The 18,240-nt window shown below is 47.7% G+C and overlaps 1 protein-coding gene across 1 annotated transcript in view; it reads right to left on the bottom strand.

The window, feature by feature from the left end:
* FAS (Fas cell surface death receptor) overlaps window positions 1-18,240 on the bottom strand; it is a 125,058-nt gene that overhangs the window by 78,466 nt on the left and 28,352 nt on the right. Inside the window, exon 2 of the mRNA XM_075348742.1 lies at window positions 3,880-4,054. Within this exon, the coding sequence (XP_075204857.1) occupies window positions 3,880-4,054 (175 nt within the window). The remainder of the gene's footprint in view (window positions 1-3,879; window positions 4,055-18,240) is intronic.

Below are 18,240 nucleotides of genomic sequence, written 5' to 3'. Positions count from 1 at the left end.
AAGTGCCAGGACTTCCATGCACACCGAGCCTAAACTCGGCGTCTGAGGCGGTGACAACGGACACAGGTGTGTGCATCACCGCCGATAATGCTGGGAAATGGGCATTGAATAGCATGTTAACATGCCCCTGTGGGCGTGCTACCATGCTAAGAGGGCAGAATAGTCTGGGGAAATAATGCCCTTGTGACTAGTCCCTGTTGTCATTAGCATACCATAGATCTTTAGAAATACTTTTTCTAAAGATCTCTTTATCTATGCTACTAGATGCTGGGATGGTTAGGCAGGGATTAGCAATATGTACCCAGAACTGCTCGTGGTTCTGGGTGAATATTGGACCTGACAGGGTCCTTTTAAATGTACAGTATTTGCTTTCTGTTGGCATTGCAAGGTTTAATGTTGTTTTTCCTTGCAGCTTGCTGCTAACTAGTTAAGCTCACCTGCAGCCCGGTATCTGACCACTCCCCTCCTTTCTAATTACTCACATTATTAATCATGTGATGTTGGCTATAGATTCATTCTATACTGACCACCCGAGAAGTCAGGAAGGTTCGTGTAAGGCTATGTGCACATGTCTGCACCATTTCTGCACATTTTGGCAGAAAAATGCACCAAAATCCACCTGCGGTTTTGGTGTGGTTTTTGATGAGTTTTTGCAGCTTTTTTTGGGGTGTGTTTTGTTGCCTGCAAGAAGGAAAAAACTGTCAATAAAGTTAGGTTAATAAAAGACAGAAAAAAAAGCTTTCTTGATATCATTTCCTGCTTCAACTGTTCTTCTGCTTAATTTTCCATTGTCCTGCTCCTGATGACATCACATCCTGTTTTAGGTATGCCTTTTTTGTGTTAAAAAAAACTCTGCAAATACGTGGAAAACCACACCAAAAACTCACTGAACACACCTGCGTATTTGCAGTGTTTTTTTTCATTACATCATTGAAATCAGTGGGTGAAAAAAATGCAGCAAATCCGGACCAATAATTGACATGCTGCTGATTTATTCTGCATCAAAATCTGCACCAAATCTGCAAGGGAAAAAAACGTAACATTGGCACAGCACTTCAAAAATCTCACAGACTTTGCAGGCGTCAAGAGAGGCATGCAGATTTTGAAAAAAGAATGCATCAAAAACGCGTCAAAAAAGTGTGCACAAGGCCTAAGGCTGAAGATCCTTCTATTGGACCCATGATGTGTGCTGTCTGGTGTTTGCTTTTGTTGGCTGTTTATCCTCCTGTTGTTTGCCTTAACTCTTGTTGTTTTATACCCCTGTGTTACCGTCAGGGCTGCCACAAGGAATTTCAGGGCCCCATACTGGCAATAATTTTTGGACCCCCTTGAGACCTGGCCACTCTTGGAAAAACTGCATATGTGAGTACACAGGCTGCATATGCATATTAATATTTATATATATATATATATATATATGTATGTGTGTATGTATATATGTATGTAGATATGTATATATATATATATATATATATATATATATATATATATATATATATACGGTATATATATTAATTATATTGGCTGCTGCAAGCTTTATACTCAATAGAGGCTATGTCACGGACATCTTCTGATATTAAAAGATTTGTGACAGGTTTGGGCCCTGAGTCTTACTTAGCCTTTTGAGACTCTGGTAATCAAACGTATTTTACTTTCCTTTGATGTATTAGGAGTTAATGTCAATTTTCTTGTCAGCAGCTTTCCAGCAGTCCTGGTCAGGTGTAGCTGCTTAGTTACCACGCCCATCACCTTTAAGTAGTGGCAATTCCCATCAACCATTGCTGTTGATAGAATCCATTTGTCAGGACTCTGGTTTTTCTGTTTATCCTATTTGGGCTTTTTTGCCCTTTTCCAAAATGGTGTCCATTGCTTCATTGTTCTCCATGTGTTCTGTGTCATCTTGCCTTTATAACCTCAGTCCAGCCTCCAGTCCTCAGCTTGAGTATTCTGCGTGGTTTCCTACTCCTAGTGGCATCTCAAGTTAAATCCTGTGTGAAACTCCTGTTGCTGCTCTTCAGAGGTTCTGCCAACCTCTGCTCACCTGCCGCCTCCAGCTGCTGATGCCTAGCCCCTGCTGTGGCTCTTGCCTGATCTGCCTTACTGACACATAAGCTGGCTTACTTAATTAACTGTTCTGCTGCTTCCACCATTGAATTGATGCAGTTGCAGAACACGGGACTGTTCTGGACACTAGAAACTGCTCTGCATTTGTTTTCTGAACATTGTATACTGCTCTGCATCTTACTTCGGACTTTCAGACACTTCCTTACGGAGCTCCAAATACTGCATTGCTAAATCATATTATCCTGTGAGGATTTCAAGCGACTTTCCTAAAGGCTTCATTTGATATGTTCACTGTGTGTTTATGGACTTGATTGTTTTTCCTCTGCACTTGTTTGCTAATCACCGTGTGTTACAATACAAACTTTATCACCTATAAACCGGGTTCAGTTGTGTATTTGCTCCACGCAAATAGATTCCTGAGTTATCCATTATAATTATTACACCATTCTGTCCTGACCACCTAGGTGGATGGAGCTGCTAGGGTCTGCCTGCCTGCCTTGGAGTCTGACGGCAGCCATGGAGTTTGCGTTGCATTCTTTTCTCCCTATTTATGTCTACTTTTCCCTTGTGTTGTGTTAGTATAGAGGTGGGACTAGTGATCCTCACCTGCCAGCTCACTAACCAGGGCTACTGCAGGGATTTCATAGGGTTTCAGGTATCCTGCTCTGTGACAAGTGTGGAACCTGTATATTTCTAACTAGGAGTGCAGGGTACAGCTGCAGGTGAGTGGAGGAGGTGTCCCATTTTCCCCCTCCTTAACGCCAGAGTCCACCATAGTTTAAGTGTCTCCCATGTTCCCCCTTTGGTTGTGTTTTTTGTAGTGTGCCAAACGCTCATAGGCCACAGTGCAACTGTCACGATGTGTATTCTGAGTTTTTCCACTCCGAGCGTGACATGCTGCTGCTGGCTGTATACTCAATAGAGACTGTTGTTGGTTGCATACTCAATAGAGGCTGCTGCTGGCTGTATACACAATAGACCCTGCTGGCTGTACACTCATTAAAGGATGCGGGCTATATACACAATAGAGGCTGCATATACAATAAAGGCTGCAAAAACAAGAGTCAGCAGGCTGTATACACAATAGAGACTGCATACACAATGGTCTGCTAGCTGTATACACAATAGAGGCTGTAGGCTATATAGTCAATAAAGGCTGCATATATAATAGAGGCTTCATACACAAGAGTCTGCGGGCTGTATACACAATAGAGGTTGCACACACATTGGAGGCTGCGGGCTGTATACAGAATAGAGGCTATGGGCTTATTATATTTTTACAATTTCACGCTTTTCTTTTTTTTTCTGTGATAATTGTAGTGTTATTTCTTTTTATTTAATGACATAGGTGATGTGTGTGACATTTTGATAAATTTGGCCCAAAAACCTTTAGCATGGAAAAAGCACACTCCTAAAAAAGGACTTAAAAAATCAGCTGATAAGAACTTACCCTTGAGTTGCCAATTTGTTTTATAAATATTCAGGAGGGATATCCGAGGAATGACATTTTGTTTGGGGGCGGGGGGTTGCACACTACATCCTATCATGTTGTTACTCCCAAACACTGCGAGCGGCTTGTACTGGGCTAAGCACTGAGAGTACTCGAGCATAGCGATGCTCGTGCCAATGGTCAGCATACTTAAAGCATCCGAACTCGAACCGAACATTGAACAATGGGTTCGCTCATCTCTAGACATGATGCAGTGTTGTAGGAAAAGGTGTTCCAGAATGACACGTGAATACAAGTGTCTACTGAAACAAAAATGCCGGGAAAGATGTCAGATCTATTTTAATTATCTCCTAAATTGAACTTACCTGCATTGCAATATTTACAGCAGATGTTTTCTGCCCGGTATTCACCGGTAGGACAGGAGTTTTCTCTCTTCCACAACTTATGTAATATGGAATTGCCCACTTTTTTCTTTACACCTCTGTCTGTTGTATTGTAGTAGTTATTTTCTGCCAATACCACAACATTTAGAAAAAGAGCCTAAAAGGATAAAAGTCAGAGAACAGCAGTCAGTACCTTCACACGTGTGTGTATTAGCAACATCATAATTCTCAAGAAAGGAAAATATAAGTTACTAATATTTTAAGAAACCAAATTTTTCGATAAGGCAGCCAATTAAAGATCAGCTGCTATTCTGGAAGAAAGGCTGGAGTCACACTTGCGTGTGACTTACTTGTTCCAGTATCGGATCGCACTGCCCGGACCGGCCGCGGCTCTCCTGACAGGAGTGGGTCAGCATCAAAGAAATACATACAAAAGAAAAAAGTGCACCCGCTGGCAGACTTGACACAGCGTTTTGATAAAAAGAATGCATCCAAAACGCATGTATTTTGGATGCGTTTTGCATGCATTTTACATGCGTTTTGGATGCATTTTTGTCAGTGCGGTCCCCCGGCAATTCAACTCTGCTACATGCCCGCTGACAGCAGACACAGACAGAGCCGGGCGATGAGAATGAACTCGGATGAACTTCACCCGACTTCATTGTCATCCCGCGGCTCTGTCTGTGTGTCGCGTCCTGATTAGCAGTCACCCGTGAAGGACTCACCGGTGACCACAAATCGCCTGTATGACTGACGTGAGCAGCGCGATCAGCAATGCTGTCACTCAGGTACCCGTGGACATAGCTGGAGTCCTCCACCTGAGAGCGGTGGCCGTGGATAACCTGAGTGATGTCATCGCTGATAGCGCGGCTCACTTCAGTTGCTGCGTGGCGCTGACAGAGAGCGGTCGTGGTCTGTGGCCTCTCCTGTCAGCTTCATGTAACAGAGCTGAAAGCATTGTGGGGTCTCATGTGGATTACATCGGACCTGGAGGGGTATTTGGGGATTAATAAAGTGGTGAAAGAGGGTGTTTTTTTTGTCTTTTATTCCAAATAAAGGATTTTTTGGATGTGTGTGTTTATTTTCTTTAACTTACAGGTTAATCATGGAAGGTATCTCGGGGAGACGCCTGCCATGATTAACCTAGGACTTAGTGGCAGCTATGGGCTGCTGCGCTGCCATTAACTCTTTATTACCCCGATTGTCACCACACCAGGGAAATTCGGGATGAGCCGGGTAGAGTCCCGGGACTGTTGCATCTAATGGATGCGGCAATTCCGGGCAGCTGCTGGTTGATATTGTTAGGCTGGGGGGCTCCCCATAATGTGGAGCTCTCCATCCTGAGAATACCAGCCTTCAGCCATGTGGCTTTACACTGGCTGGTATCAAAATTGGGGGAACCTCACATTGTTGTTTTTTTAATTATTTATTTATTTTACTGCACCATATAGACACGCCCACCAGCGGCTGTGATTGGTTTCAGTGAGACAGCTGTCACTCAGCGTGGGGGCGTTTCTGACTGCAACCAATCATGGGTGCCAGTGGGCGAGGGAAGCAGGGAATACGAGATGGAATAATGAGCGGCCGGCATTTTCAAAAGAGGAGAAGCTGCCACAGTGAGAACGCCGTGCAGCGCCACACCAGTGATCAGGGATCGGTGAGTATGAGAGAGGGGGTGGGAGGGAGAGACCGACATGGACAGAGAGAGAGAGAGACCAAAAGACCTGCTTTTGTTATGTCAAATAAACATGCGGATCGCAAGAAATTTTGGTAGCGTTTTACAACATACTCATATATTTCAATGAACGCTGCCAAAACGCTCAAAAGAACTGACATGCTGCATTTTTAAACGCAGAGATTTTGTCAAATTTTTGACTTTCAAAACGCTGCGTTCAAAAAAGCCACGTGGCACGGATTTTGCATTATTCTCATAGACTTTGCTGGGGAAGCAGAACGCGTGCATTTTGACAATGTGACGCTGCAGCTTGAAACGCTGCGGAAACGCAAAAAAAAGCAACGTGCGCATGAGCCCTTAATGCAATATGTGAATGCAGCCCTAGGGTAAATGCAAAATCTTCATTTGCACCCCCTAAACTTACACGCCTTGAGAGCAGTGTTAGGCTATGTTCACACTCTGCATCCACGCTTGCGTTGTTTTACACTTTTTTTGCTGCATTTTGCCCAAAGCGTTTTTTAAGTCAAATCTATTGACTTGAAGGGCTCAAAAATGGTGGCAAAAACGGAAAAAGAATTGACATGGTGCATTTTCAAAAACGCAGCCAAGATGCAGCGAAAAAAAGATGCCCAGTGTGGACAGCAAAATAGAAATCTCATAGACTTTGCTGGAGGAAGGAAATGCATGCATTTAAGTGCATCTTTGTGGCCTCAAAAATTCACCAGAAAGGCTGGAAAAGATGCAGTGTGTGAACATAGCCTTAGGGTACATGCTCATGATCATGACCTATTGCGTCCTGGACGCAGCGAGTCCTGACCTGCGGGGCCATGAGTCTCCTACGCCAAAAAAGCACAGCAAAAATGTGGCAAAAATCGCAGTGTGAGTATGGGGCCTTAAAATTCTCTGTATTATAAGAATTTCCTTTAAAAGGTACCTTCAATTTTAATATACTTCTGACAGTCTGGAAGTTTTGTGGGGAAATTAGAGCTAAAATGAAGGGGCTGTGCCCAGTGCTATTCATTTCTCCTTGGCTCACCTTAAAGGGGTGATTCACTACTCTATAGTGGCACAAAAAATCAATTTAAACCTCATGAAGAAGGCTTTTTTCAAATACCTTGGTATGCTGTATCCTGAGACTCTCTTACAATTAGTAATGTTTTATATTGTGACACTACCTGGCTTAGTTTACTGTAGTGGAGCAATGAGCCATATAATATAGTTATTTATTTTAATGTATTTTAGCACTCTGGAACACCCAGCACCATACTCTCTGATCAAAGTCCCTAGCTGAGAAGATTAGTTGTTCTGTGTGGAACCTGCAATCTGGTCTTCTTAGAAACATGGAGGATTTCGGGTATCATCCCTATGACATTACGGTTCAGAGCTTACTGCAGAGTTACTGACTGAGCCATTCAAAGCACAGACATGAAATCTCTACTCTGTGCTTTGAATGGACTGCAGCAAGTATTAAAGGAAATCTGTCAGCACATTTTCGCTACCTCATCTGAGAGCAGCATGATGTAGGCAAAGACATCCTGCACCTAATGATGTATCACTTAGATTACTGGGTGCAGCCGTTCTGATATAATCATATATTTTATTTTTTCATATAGCAGAGCTTAACAAGTTGCCCCTAACCCACACCAGGCTTTCAGTATACATTTCCATATACAGAAGCTGCTAATCATAGAGGAGGGACTTCAGCTCAGTACCCTCAGTCAGACTAATGATAGAGGAAGCTTAAACTAACATTGCAGGTAAACAAAAACACACTTTGAGATAAGAGAGGCAGGGCTGTAATCTGAATGTTAACTCCTATAGCATGCTATCTTCAGGTTATATAGCAAAAACCTGCTGTCCAAGACCCTTTAAGGAGCTGGAGGTCACAACACCACGTGACAGCTCAGGAACAGAGCAGAATTTTAATAACAAGCAAATTACGATGTTTCTTAATTTCTTATAGGCTTCACGGTGCTTTAATATATTTATGCTCCGAGAAGCCCATTAAAAAATTATGTTTTAACATTTATTTTCAAAGTCTCTAACTAAAAAGGGACGGCAACTGACTGTAGCAAGGAATTTCCAGTATGACAGTAGTGATGGGTCATATTGAAAGAGTTTGCAATGGTATGTGGTAAAGAAGCATTATACAGATACACATATTGCAGTAAATCTAAGTTGTTTCATTTTAAATTATATCTTTTTAGAATAAGCTGTCACATGAGAACTAACATTATTTCTGCCCATTATCTGACTTGCATCCTGCCTTTTCAACAGTTTTATCCTATGCAGGCAATTTCCCGAATTTTCAGTTGTCTCTGAGTTAGTGGGGAAAAATTAACTGCTATGATGTCTTCCATACGCAGTATGAAACAAAAACAGGTGACTCCCGTTTAATACAGAAAAGACTGAGCCACAGTGGGTGGAGGTCAGCATTGACGGGAGATTGGGAAGGAGGTGGAGTCAATCCTGACGGGAAGGGGTGAGGTGATTATTAGCCTTTATAAGGCTGGTTGGGGGCAGAGTTAGCCATTTTTAACTCTCGGGGCCCTTAGTATTACCCCCATTGCCACTGCAGCAGAGCAATCTGGAAGTGCCAAGCAAAGCACCAGAATTGGTACATCTAATAGATGCGCCACAACTAGAACGGCTGTAGGCTGCTATTTTGCAGTGGCAATTGTGGTAATACTAAGGGCCGAGGGAGTGTAAAAATGGCTAACTCTGCCCTCAACCAGCCTCGTTCACCAATTAAAAAGAAATCCTCAAAATTACGATGTAATCCAATTGGTTTAATACAAAAACTTGTGAACAAGAAGGGGTATTTATCATGTTGGGTTTTTTTAAGTAAAACTACTGTACCACAATTGTGAAAAAGTATACAGTTTTTATTATTACAAAAAGTGCAAATATCAAAAATCATGTGATGACAGTTAGTAGTTAGACATACATAGTTAATCCAATTAGATGAGACAGAGAGAGAAAAAGGTCCCAGGGAGGGAGACAGACTACCCCTTAACTAAAACTGGTAAGAAAGTAGTATTACTATATCCCGGGGGGGGGGGCATAAAAGTAACCAAAAGATATCAATAGTATACCCCCTGGGCTAGTGGAGTGATGGAAGGTCCATACATTAAACAGTAACCAACAGGATAAGGTCCAAATCAGGGCCTGAGTACACCAGTATGTAACACCACCAGAATAATCTCAGAGAAGAAAAAAAAAAAAAAAAGGTCATATAGTGGTGGGTAAATTGGCACCTGAAGGACCTACCTGTGGTATGTATAGCACCCAGGGGGTATACTATTGATATCTTTTGGTTACTTATATGACCCCCCACCGGGATATAGTAATACTACTTTCTTACCAGTTTTAGTTAAGGGGTAGTCTGTCTCCCTCCCTGGGACCTTTTTCTCTCTCTGTCTCATCTAATTGGATTTTAACTATGTATGTCTAACTACTAATTGTCATCACGTGATTTTTGATATTTGCACTTTTTGTAATAATAAAAGCTGTATACTTTTTCACAATTGTGGTACAGTAGTTTTACTTAAAGAAAAAACATGATAAATACCCCTTCTTGTTCACAAGTTTTTGTATGTATTCTATGGGGTCCATGTATATTACAACAAATATGAGGTCCGCCCTACTTGGTCTCTTTTTTTCCAATTGGTTTAATGTCCCACAACACCCATCAATTCCTATGGAGCTTTGTTCTCAGAATGAGGCTCCATAGATCACTCCTGGTCAGTGGCAGGTACAGAATTTCTCATGAGCCTGAGAAATTCTGTACCCGCTGCTGATTGGGAGTGACCTATGGATCTATCTCTGGATTTCTTTTAAAGTAACAAAAGAAATAAGACTGTCTGTGCCGGAGCCCAAGTAACTTTTTTGTAAATTTATTTAAATATTTAAAAAAAAAACAAAAAAAAAACTGGCATAGTATCCCCTGTATTTTTTATTACTAGCCAAAGTAAAGCAGACAACTGAGGCCTACAGCTCTCAGCTGTCTGCTTTACCTGTGCTGATAATCAACAATAGGGGTAACCTCACATCATTTTTTTTTTTTTTGTTTATTCCCTATCCAAATTTGTTTGCAGGGCCATTGACCTTATCTTACCTTGTATTGTTTCCTTTTTGCAGCCCCCAAGCCCTTACTATGACTATTTTACAGCTATTTTCTAGCACAGACGTTCGGGTCCCCATTGACTTATACGGGGTTCGGGGTCCATGGTCAAGAACAGGTCAAGTTCAGGTCCTGAACCAAGTTTTTAACTAAAGTCCGATCATCCCTAGATATTAGCTGATTATTTTACACTGCAATTCTCTAAAGGTGGTGTCACACACAGCGACGACGACAACGACGTCGCTGCTACGTCACCATTTTCTGTGACGTTGCAGCGAAGTCCCGTCGCTGTCGCTGTGTGTGACATCCAGCAACGAGCTGGCCCCTGCTGTGAGGTCGTTGCTCGTTGCTGAATGTCCTGCTTCATTTTTTCGTCGTCGCTCTCCCGCTGTGACGCACACATCGCTGTGTGTGACAGCGAGAGAGCGACGAAATGAAGCGAGCAGGGAGCAGGAGCCGGTGTCTGGCAGCTGCGGAAAGCTGTAACCACTGTAAACATCGGGTAACCAAGGGAAGACCTTTCCCTGGTTACCCGATATTTACCTTCGTTACCAGCCTCCGCCGCTCTTGCTGCTAGTGCCGGCTCCTGCTCTGTGCACATGTAGCTGCAGTACACATGGGGTTAATTAACCCGATGTTGTACTGTAGCTAGGAGAGCAAGGAGCCAGCGCTAAGCAGTGTGCGCGGCTCCCTGCTCTCTGCACTGTGACATGTAGCTGCAGTACACATCGGGTTAATTAACCCGATGTGTACTGTAGCAGTGTGTGCGGCTCCCTGCTCTCTGCACATGTAGCGACGTTATGATCGCTGCTGCGTTGCTGTGTTTGACAGCTAAGCAGCGATCATAACAGCGACTTACAAGGTCGCTGTTACGTCACAGAAAATATTGACGTAACAGCGATGTCGTTGTCGTTGTCGTTATGTGTGACACCAGCTTAAGATGTTCTCCTGTACTACTAATTTATGCAATGTTTGTTGAACAGACAAAGAGCAGTTAAGTGTAAGACACATACTTCCCATTACTAAGATGGGAGATGGCAGTTGTTACTGATGAGATTCTAAAATGATGGGAGGAGGGAGGAGCTAGAGGCAGAGGGAGAGGCTGGAGGCATAGTGGGGAGATGGAGGCAGAGGGAGGTGGTAGAGGCAGAGGGGGAAGCTAGTGACAGAGGAAGGAACTAGAGGCAGAGGGGGGAGCTGGAGGCAGAGGAGGAGGCTAGTGACTGAGGAAGGAACTAGGGGCACAGGGAGAGGAGGGAGCTGGAGGCAGAGGGGGAAGCTAGTGACAGAGGGGGGAGCTAGAGGCAGAGGGAGGTGGTAGAGGCAGAGGGGGAAGCTAGTGACAGAGGAAGGAACTAGAGGCAGAGGGGGGAGCTGGAGGCAGAGGAGGAGGCTAGTGACTGAGGAAGGAACTAGGGGCAGAGGGAGAGGAGGGAGCTGGAGGCAGAGGGGGAAGCTAGTGACAGAGGAAGGAACTAGAGGCAGAGGGAGGAGCTGAAGGCAGAGGGGGAAGCTAGTGACAGAGGAAGGAACTAGAGGCAGAGGGGGGAGCTGGAGGCAGAGGAGGAGGCTAGTGACTGAGGAAGGAACTAGGGGCAGAGGGAGAGGAGGGAGCTGGAGGCAGAGGGGGAAGCTAGTGACAGAGGAAGGAACTAGAGGCAGAGGGAGGAGCTGAAGGCAGAGGAAGAAGCTGAAGGCAAAGGGGGAGCTGAAGGCAGAAGGAGGAACTGGAGGCAGAGGGAGGAGCTAGTGACAGAGGAAGGAACTAGAGGCAGAGGAAGGGGCTAGAGGCAGAGCTCCACCCCTTCCTCTCTTCTATCTACATAGAATCTCCTCAGTTCTCACAGGTCTCATCTCCTATCTCAGTAATCCGAAAGTCTTCACTGAAAACAGATTTTACCTTGAGAATTTTGATAATTACTAATCAATTCTAAGACCGAAGCAAATTTTTCTGCTAAGATATATTACAAAGTTTCTTATTTTCATATGCATTATTGATTTATGAAATAAAAATAAAAATGATAATTACCCTTTAAGAAAACTAAACTGATGAAAAAACTGACGCCTAAATGAAGTCTCAGGTCTAGACATTTAGTAGTCATCTACAATTCAATGTCAGATTAATATTTTTCATTTATTCTTTTTAAACCAATACTAGGAGTGGTATATGAACCTATGAAAAATACTGGAAAATTGTACATTTCTTTTCTTTTTCATGGTGTTTTGTTGTTTATTCATTTCTTTAGTATTATTTTATACAGCAGCATGAACAAGTCTGATCCTGTCTGGAGGATTCTCCACCAGTCTATGAGTAAGCTATACATTTTCATGCCAATGATAATGTGGCGCCCTGGACAAGCCAGGGGCCACAGAGAACAACACCAACACACCCCACAATCCCAGCAGGCACACCGAAGTCAGAACACAAGACCCTTGTTGCCTTCCTCCAGGGGCTGATGTCCACACCAGGGGGTGGAGCCAGGCGGTTGGTCTCCACCCACCAAGGAGTTCACAGTTCTGGGGGAGGGAACACAGTCAGATAGAGTTTTGGAGGTGAAAGTGGAAGGAAGTGAAGTGGTAGTGGAGCAACTAACTGACAGCGTCCGGGTGTGTGGCCCGGGCGGTACAGCAAGGTTGGCAGACAGTGGTGACCGTCTGCAGGAGTGACCGATTGGAGTCTACCGTAAGGACCGTGGACCGGTACACAAAGAGAAGTCAGCACCATCTGGCAGGGGCTTACGGACCCCGGCAAGGCTAGGAGTCGCCGTGAATTTGCCAAATTCGTTAGTGAAGGGAACCTCCTGGGTTTCCCAACAGCCAAGTCCCGACAGAAGGCAACAGTCCAACCAAGTGAGGGAGACACCGCCACCGCCAAGGCAACTGTTTCTCAGGGCCAGCGCCTGCGGGCAAAAGGGGCTCCTCCGGCCTATATCCAAGCCGGGGAGCGGGTTACCGGTGGGAACCCATTGGAACCATCTACCGTATCTAGGTGCAGGGAAAGGCAGTCACCATCAACCTGCCGGGAGAAAACAACACCGCAGCCGTCTGTGGGACCCGTCCATCCAGTACCGAGGCAGAGTTGCGGATGCAGTTCTATCAATGCCGACAACGGCCCGCAGATAGCATTCGGGACTATGCTCTGCGCCTGCAAACCGCACTCCGCACACTGAAGCGGGTGGACACCATCAGCAGTGTGGACAGTAACAAGATGTTAAGTGAGCAGTTTGTGCAGGGGATGAGGTCCTCAGAGGACCATAAGCAGCCTGACGTGGACTTTGCCGTATTAAAGGAACGGGCCATCAAAGCTCTGCAACCCCCCGCATTGGAAGCTCCTGAGCCAACCCCGTGGCCAGTTGAGACTGCTCCCGTTGTGGTGGCTCCTACCCCACCGGCACCTCCAGTGCCTGCAGCCCTAAGCGGGACGATGGAAGAGCTCGCTGCTCGAGTTCGCCGCATGGATGGGGACCTTGCTAAGATTCTCGCCGCACTCCAGCCTCCAACCAGATCCCAGGCACCGGTGGAGATGCAGCTCGCCGACAGCCCGGAGGACGTCCCCTGGATACAGCGGAGAAGGGCCAATGGCTCACGGAACGGGCCCCTAATCTGTTACAGGTGCAGCAAACCCGACGGTGTCCGTTAAACGAGCAACCCCTGGGGCCACGGGCCAATCTTCAGGAGTAGAACCCCATGGCCCCCCAGACTGGCGGGACCGGTACATCGGGGCCTGGCCTATCATCCCCGTGGCTGTGGACGGCATACCGGTGATGGCTCTCCTGGACACTGGATCACAGGTAACCACTATACCATACACACTGTATCAACGGTATTGGGGAAAAGACGAACTAGCCCCCCCAGATGCCAGTATAACACTGATTGCTGCTGATGGACTCCCATTGACCCAACTGGGATACAAGCAAGTGGCCATGACTGTGGGACGAGCTGAACTGCAACACCAGGGTATGATTGTGATAATGAATGAACCCAGTGATCATAACCCGAAGATAGTGCTAGGAACTAATGTGATGGAGCACTGTATGAGTGATGTGCTGACCCTACTGCAGCAGCTGGCCGCCACGGCGGCGGGGAGCCGACAGAGAGCTGTGCAGCGTGAGATCCGAGCCTTGATGTACCGCCAGCATGTGAACTCGACAGGAGGAGAGATTGGTGGGGTGAGAGTGATGGATGTTGCCCCGTTGATTGTGCCCCCTAGGAGCGAGATGATGATTTGGTGTAGGGCAGCAGTAGGGCCCCAGGGGCGTGACTACCCTGCCATGATAGAGCCCATGCCCTCCGATCACTGGCCCACAGTAATGGCCGCCCGAGGGGTGGTAGATGTAAAGAAGGGGAGAGTGCCCGTGAGGGTGCTGAACTGTGGGGAGGAAGAAGTCAGGCTTCCCCGGTATGCTACACTTGCCAAGTTGCTCACTCTGGATCCCCACACCATCCGCGAGGCTGTTCCCCCAACCTCACCACCGACTGCCAGCACTCACCCGCCCCAAGGGGAGTTAGATGAGTGGCACCAACAGTTACATGTAGGCACTGACGATACCCCTACACATCACAAAGAAGGGGTATACCGGGTGGTACGGGAGTATGAGCAAGTTTTTAGCAAACATCCCCTAGACTTTGGGCAGATTAAAGGGGTCCAACACCATATCCCCACCGGTGAACACCCCCCTATCAAAGAGAGGTACAGGCCTATTCCCCCTGCACACTACCAATGTGCCAAGGACATGTTGAGGAACATGAGGGAGGCAGGGGTTATCAGGGACAGCTGTAGTCCCTGGGCCGCCCCGTTGGTACTGGTTAAGAAGAAGGACGGCACCATGTGGATGTGTGTGGATTACCGGAAGATTAACCAGATAACGCATAAAGATGCTTACCCACTGCCCTGTATTGAAGAGTCCTTGGCCGCACTGAGAACCGCGAACTACTTCTCTACCCTTGACCTCACCAGCGGGTACTGGCAAGTGGCCGTGGCACCCGAGGACCGGGAGAAAACTGCCTTCACCACCCCAATGGGGCTCTGTGAATTCAATAGTATGCCGTTCGGGCTGTGCAACGCCCCTGGAACCTTCCAACGGCTGATGGAATGCTGTCTGGGGCATCTAAATTTCGAGACCGTCCTGTTATACCTGGATGATGTGATTGTGTACTCCCAGACATATGAAGCCCACCTGGAGTACCTGGCCGAGGTGTTCGCGTCCCTTGCCAAATACGGGATGAAGTTGAAGCCCTCCAAGTGTCATCTGCTGAAACCCAGAGTGCAGTACCTGGGGCATGTGGTGGGTGCAGAAGGTGTCGCCCCCGACCCCGAGAAGATCACTGCCATCCAAGACTGGCCGAGACCAACCACAGTGAGGGAAGTAAGGCAGTTTCTGGGTCTGGTGGGGTATTACCGTCGCTTCATCAAGCGGGTACACGAAGATGGCTGCCCCCATGCAAGACCTCCTCGTGGGACAGACCAAAGGTGGTAGACCACTCGGAGCCCCACTGGTGTGGGAAGAGAGGCATGAGGAATCCTTCCGCCAGCTGAAAGCGGTCTTGACCGGAGAGGAGATCCTAGCGTATCCTGATTACAGACACCCGTTCATCCTCTACACCGATGCCAGCAATGTGGGCTTAGGGGCAGTCTTATCCCAGGTCCAAGACGGGAAGGAAAAAGTGATTGCTTATGCTAGCCGAAAGCTCCGACCGACTGAAAGGAATCCTGAGAACTACAGCTCTTTCAAGCTCGAGCTCCTGGCGCTGGTGTGGGCTATCACCGAGCGGTTCCGCCATTACCTGGCCGCAGCAAAGTTCACCGCTTTCACGGATAACAATCCGCTGACCCACCTGGACACGGCCAAGTTGGGCGCGTTGGAACAGCGGTGGGTGGCCCGGCTAGCCAACTACGATTTCACCATCAAATACAGGGCCGGTCGTGCCAACGTTAATGCTGATGCACTCTCTCGGATGGCCCACTTGTCGGAAGAAGGGTGCGAGGATGACGACCTCGAAGAGATCGAGTTGCCTGCATTCCACCAGCCACCAACTGAGAAGGTGCATGTCCACCAACAACGGGTGAACCTGGACCCGCTGCCCAGTCAGGAGTGGCAGGAAGCTCAGAACCAGGCGCCCGCTGTCCGCCTAGTCAAGATCCTGGTGGAGCAAGGTGCTGCTGGAATAGACCCTGCCGCCCAAGCTAAAGCCCAACGCCTGTGGCGAGAACGGACCCGGCTGTATCTAAACCAGGGGAAGTTGTACCGTGAGCTGATTAACCCGAAGACTCATGAGAAAATCCGCCAGTTGGTGATTCCCCAAGCTAATGTGCCCACCGTTCTACAAGTGTACCATGATGGTGCCGGACACTTCGGATGGAAGAAGCTGGAAATGCTGTTGAGAGAGCGGTTCTATTGGAGTGGGATGCGGGAGTCTGTAGAGGCCTGGTGCCGAGAGTGCGGCCCTTGCACGCTGAGAAGGAAGGACGAGGCCAGCCAGAAGGCGCCCCTATACCCGATCGTTACACATCAACCGCTGGAGCTGGTCGCCCTGGACCATGTAAACCTCACCCCCAGCCGAAGTGGGTACACCTACGCTCTAACCATAGTAGACCACTATTCAAGGTTCATGGTGGTTGTCCCAGTCAAAGACCTAACTGGCTGTACCGCCGCTAGAGCGTTCCAGGCTTATTTCTGTCGACCACATGGATACCCTGAGAAGGTGCTTACTGACCAAGGCCCGGCCTTTGAAGCGGAGGTGTTCCATGAGTTTTGTCAGTTGTACGGCTGCAAGAAGATCCGGACCACGCCTTACCATGCCCAGACCAACGGCATGTGTGAGAAGATGAACCACTTGGTCTTGGGCCTCCTCAAGACGTTGCCGCTAGAAGAGCGGAACCTGTGGCCGGAGAAGCTACCTCACTTGGTCGATATGTACAACAATATTCCTTCCAGCTCAACGAAGTGCACCCCAGCATACCTGATGAGGGCTCGCCCCGGCCGGCTACCGGTGGATCTGGACATGGGATTGGAAGCCCCAGAAGCACTCCCTTCGACAGCTGAATGGGAAACTCGGCGGAGGGTGCAATACAGTCAGATTCAGGAATATGTTGAGAAGAGCTTGAGTCGGAGTCGGGAACAGGAGGAGCAGCGCTTCAACCAGAGGGCGTCTGCTGGCCCTTTCCAGCCTGGAGATGTAGTGCTGAAGCGGAAGAGGAGGACCCACAAGCTGGATGATCAATGGGAACAAACCCCATACGTCATACAGCCCACAGGATGGGAAGATGGAAAGGCCTACCAGATCAGTCGTGACCAAGGGGGCACTTTGGCCACGGTTTCCCGGGACCATCTAAAGAGGTGCCCACCAGCATTGAGGGCAGCGGCTGAAGTTCCGGTTCCTCAACCAGCGGAAAAGGCAAAAGAGGTAATCCACACCGTGATGGGTGACTTCCCAGCGGACTGGCCTACACAGAACGGCGCGGTGATTCTTCCAGTGATACTGTTCCCACAACCCGTGGATGAAGAAGTGATGAAGGCGGTCAACCGTGAGCCAGTGCCAGTGCCCAGGGATGAACCTGTGCCCAACTCCCCTATGCCTCCGCCTGCCCCACACGATAACAGGGAAGAGGAACTGATTGTTCCCTCTCCCCCGCTGCCTGTCACCACTGACACCGGACCCCGGAGGTCCACTCGCCCCAACCTAGGTAGACCCCCACTTAGGTACAGGGAAACTACTATTTAGAGGGGAGGAGAACATTGTGTGTTAAAAATGCAGTTTGAAAAGTTTGAAAATGAATGATAAGTGAATAATCTACCGATGAAGTCATCTGATTTGCACCTGATTGTTAGCCTGCTTGAAACGGGTCTTTGCCGGCAACTGGTCCCCGTTGGGACCCCCCTTCACCATTTTACATAAGGGACTCCTTATGAACAGGCCCGAGAACTAGCAGGGCAACCACAAACTAGTGGCATGTAAATAATGTTTGTTGTGGCTTCTACCGTTACCGCCTCCGGAGAGGCAGATTGGAGGAAGGGCCCGCAGTGGAGCAGGCTGGGGCCCAGCCACCACCGGAACCGGTGGCGATCCTCTGGGGGTTTCAGGGGTTCCCCATGGACGTGGGTCCCCTGAAAAGGACAGAACCCGCTCGGGCAACTTGTGCAGGACTGGGGTCAAGAGGTGCTGCCTGTTTGCTTAGGGGCAGCATCAGGGCCAGGTTGCTTGGGTGGGAGAGAGCGGAAGCCGTAACCATAACGTTTAAGTAAGAGTACCTCCCGATGTGGGAAGAAGTTATTAAAATTGTATGTGTGTTACCGTTTTTTTTATATTTTTCAGTTGGTGAAAATAAAACCGGTGATGGACGGGCAGCCCGCGGACGGTCTGCATTTAACTAAGGGGGAATGTGGCACCCTGGACAAGCCAGGGGCCACAGAGAACAACACCAACACACCCCACAATCCCAGCAGGCACACCGAAGTCAGAAAACAAAACCTTTGTTGCCTTCCTCCAGGGGCTGATGTCCACACCAGGGGGTGGAGCCAGGTGGTTGGTCTCCACCCACCAAGGA

Source organism: Anomaloglossus baeobatrachus, chromosome 5 (assembly GCF_048569485.1).
Source record: "Anomaloglossus baeobatrachus isolate aAnoBae1 chromosome 5, aAnoBae1.hap1, whole genome shotgun sequence".
Taxonomy (NCBI): Eukaryota; Metazoa; Chordata; class Amphibia; order Anura; family Aromobatidae; genus Anomaloglossus; species Anomaloglossus baeobatrachus.
This window is presented reverse-complemented; position numbering and strand designations above follow the sequence as displayed.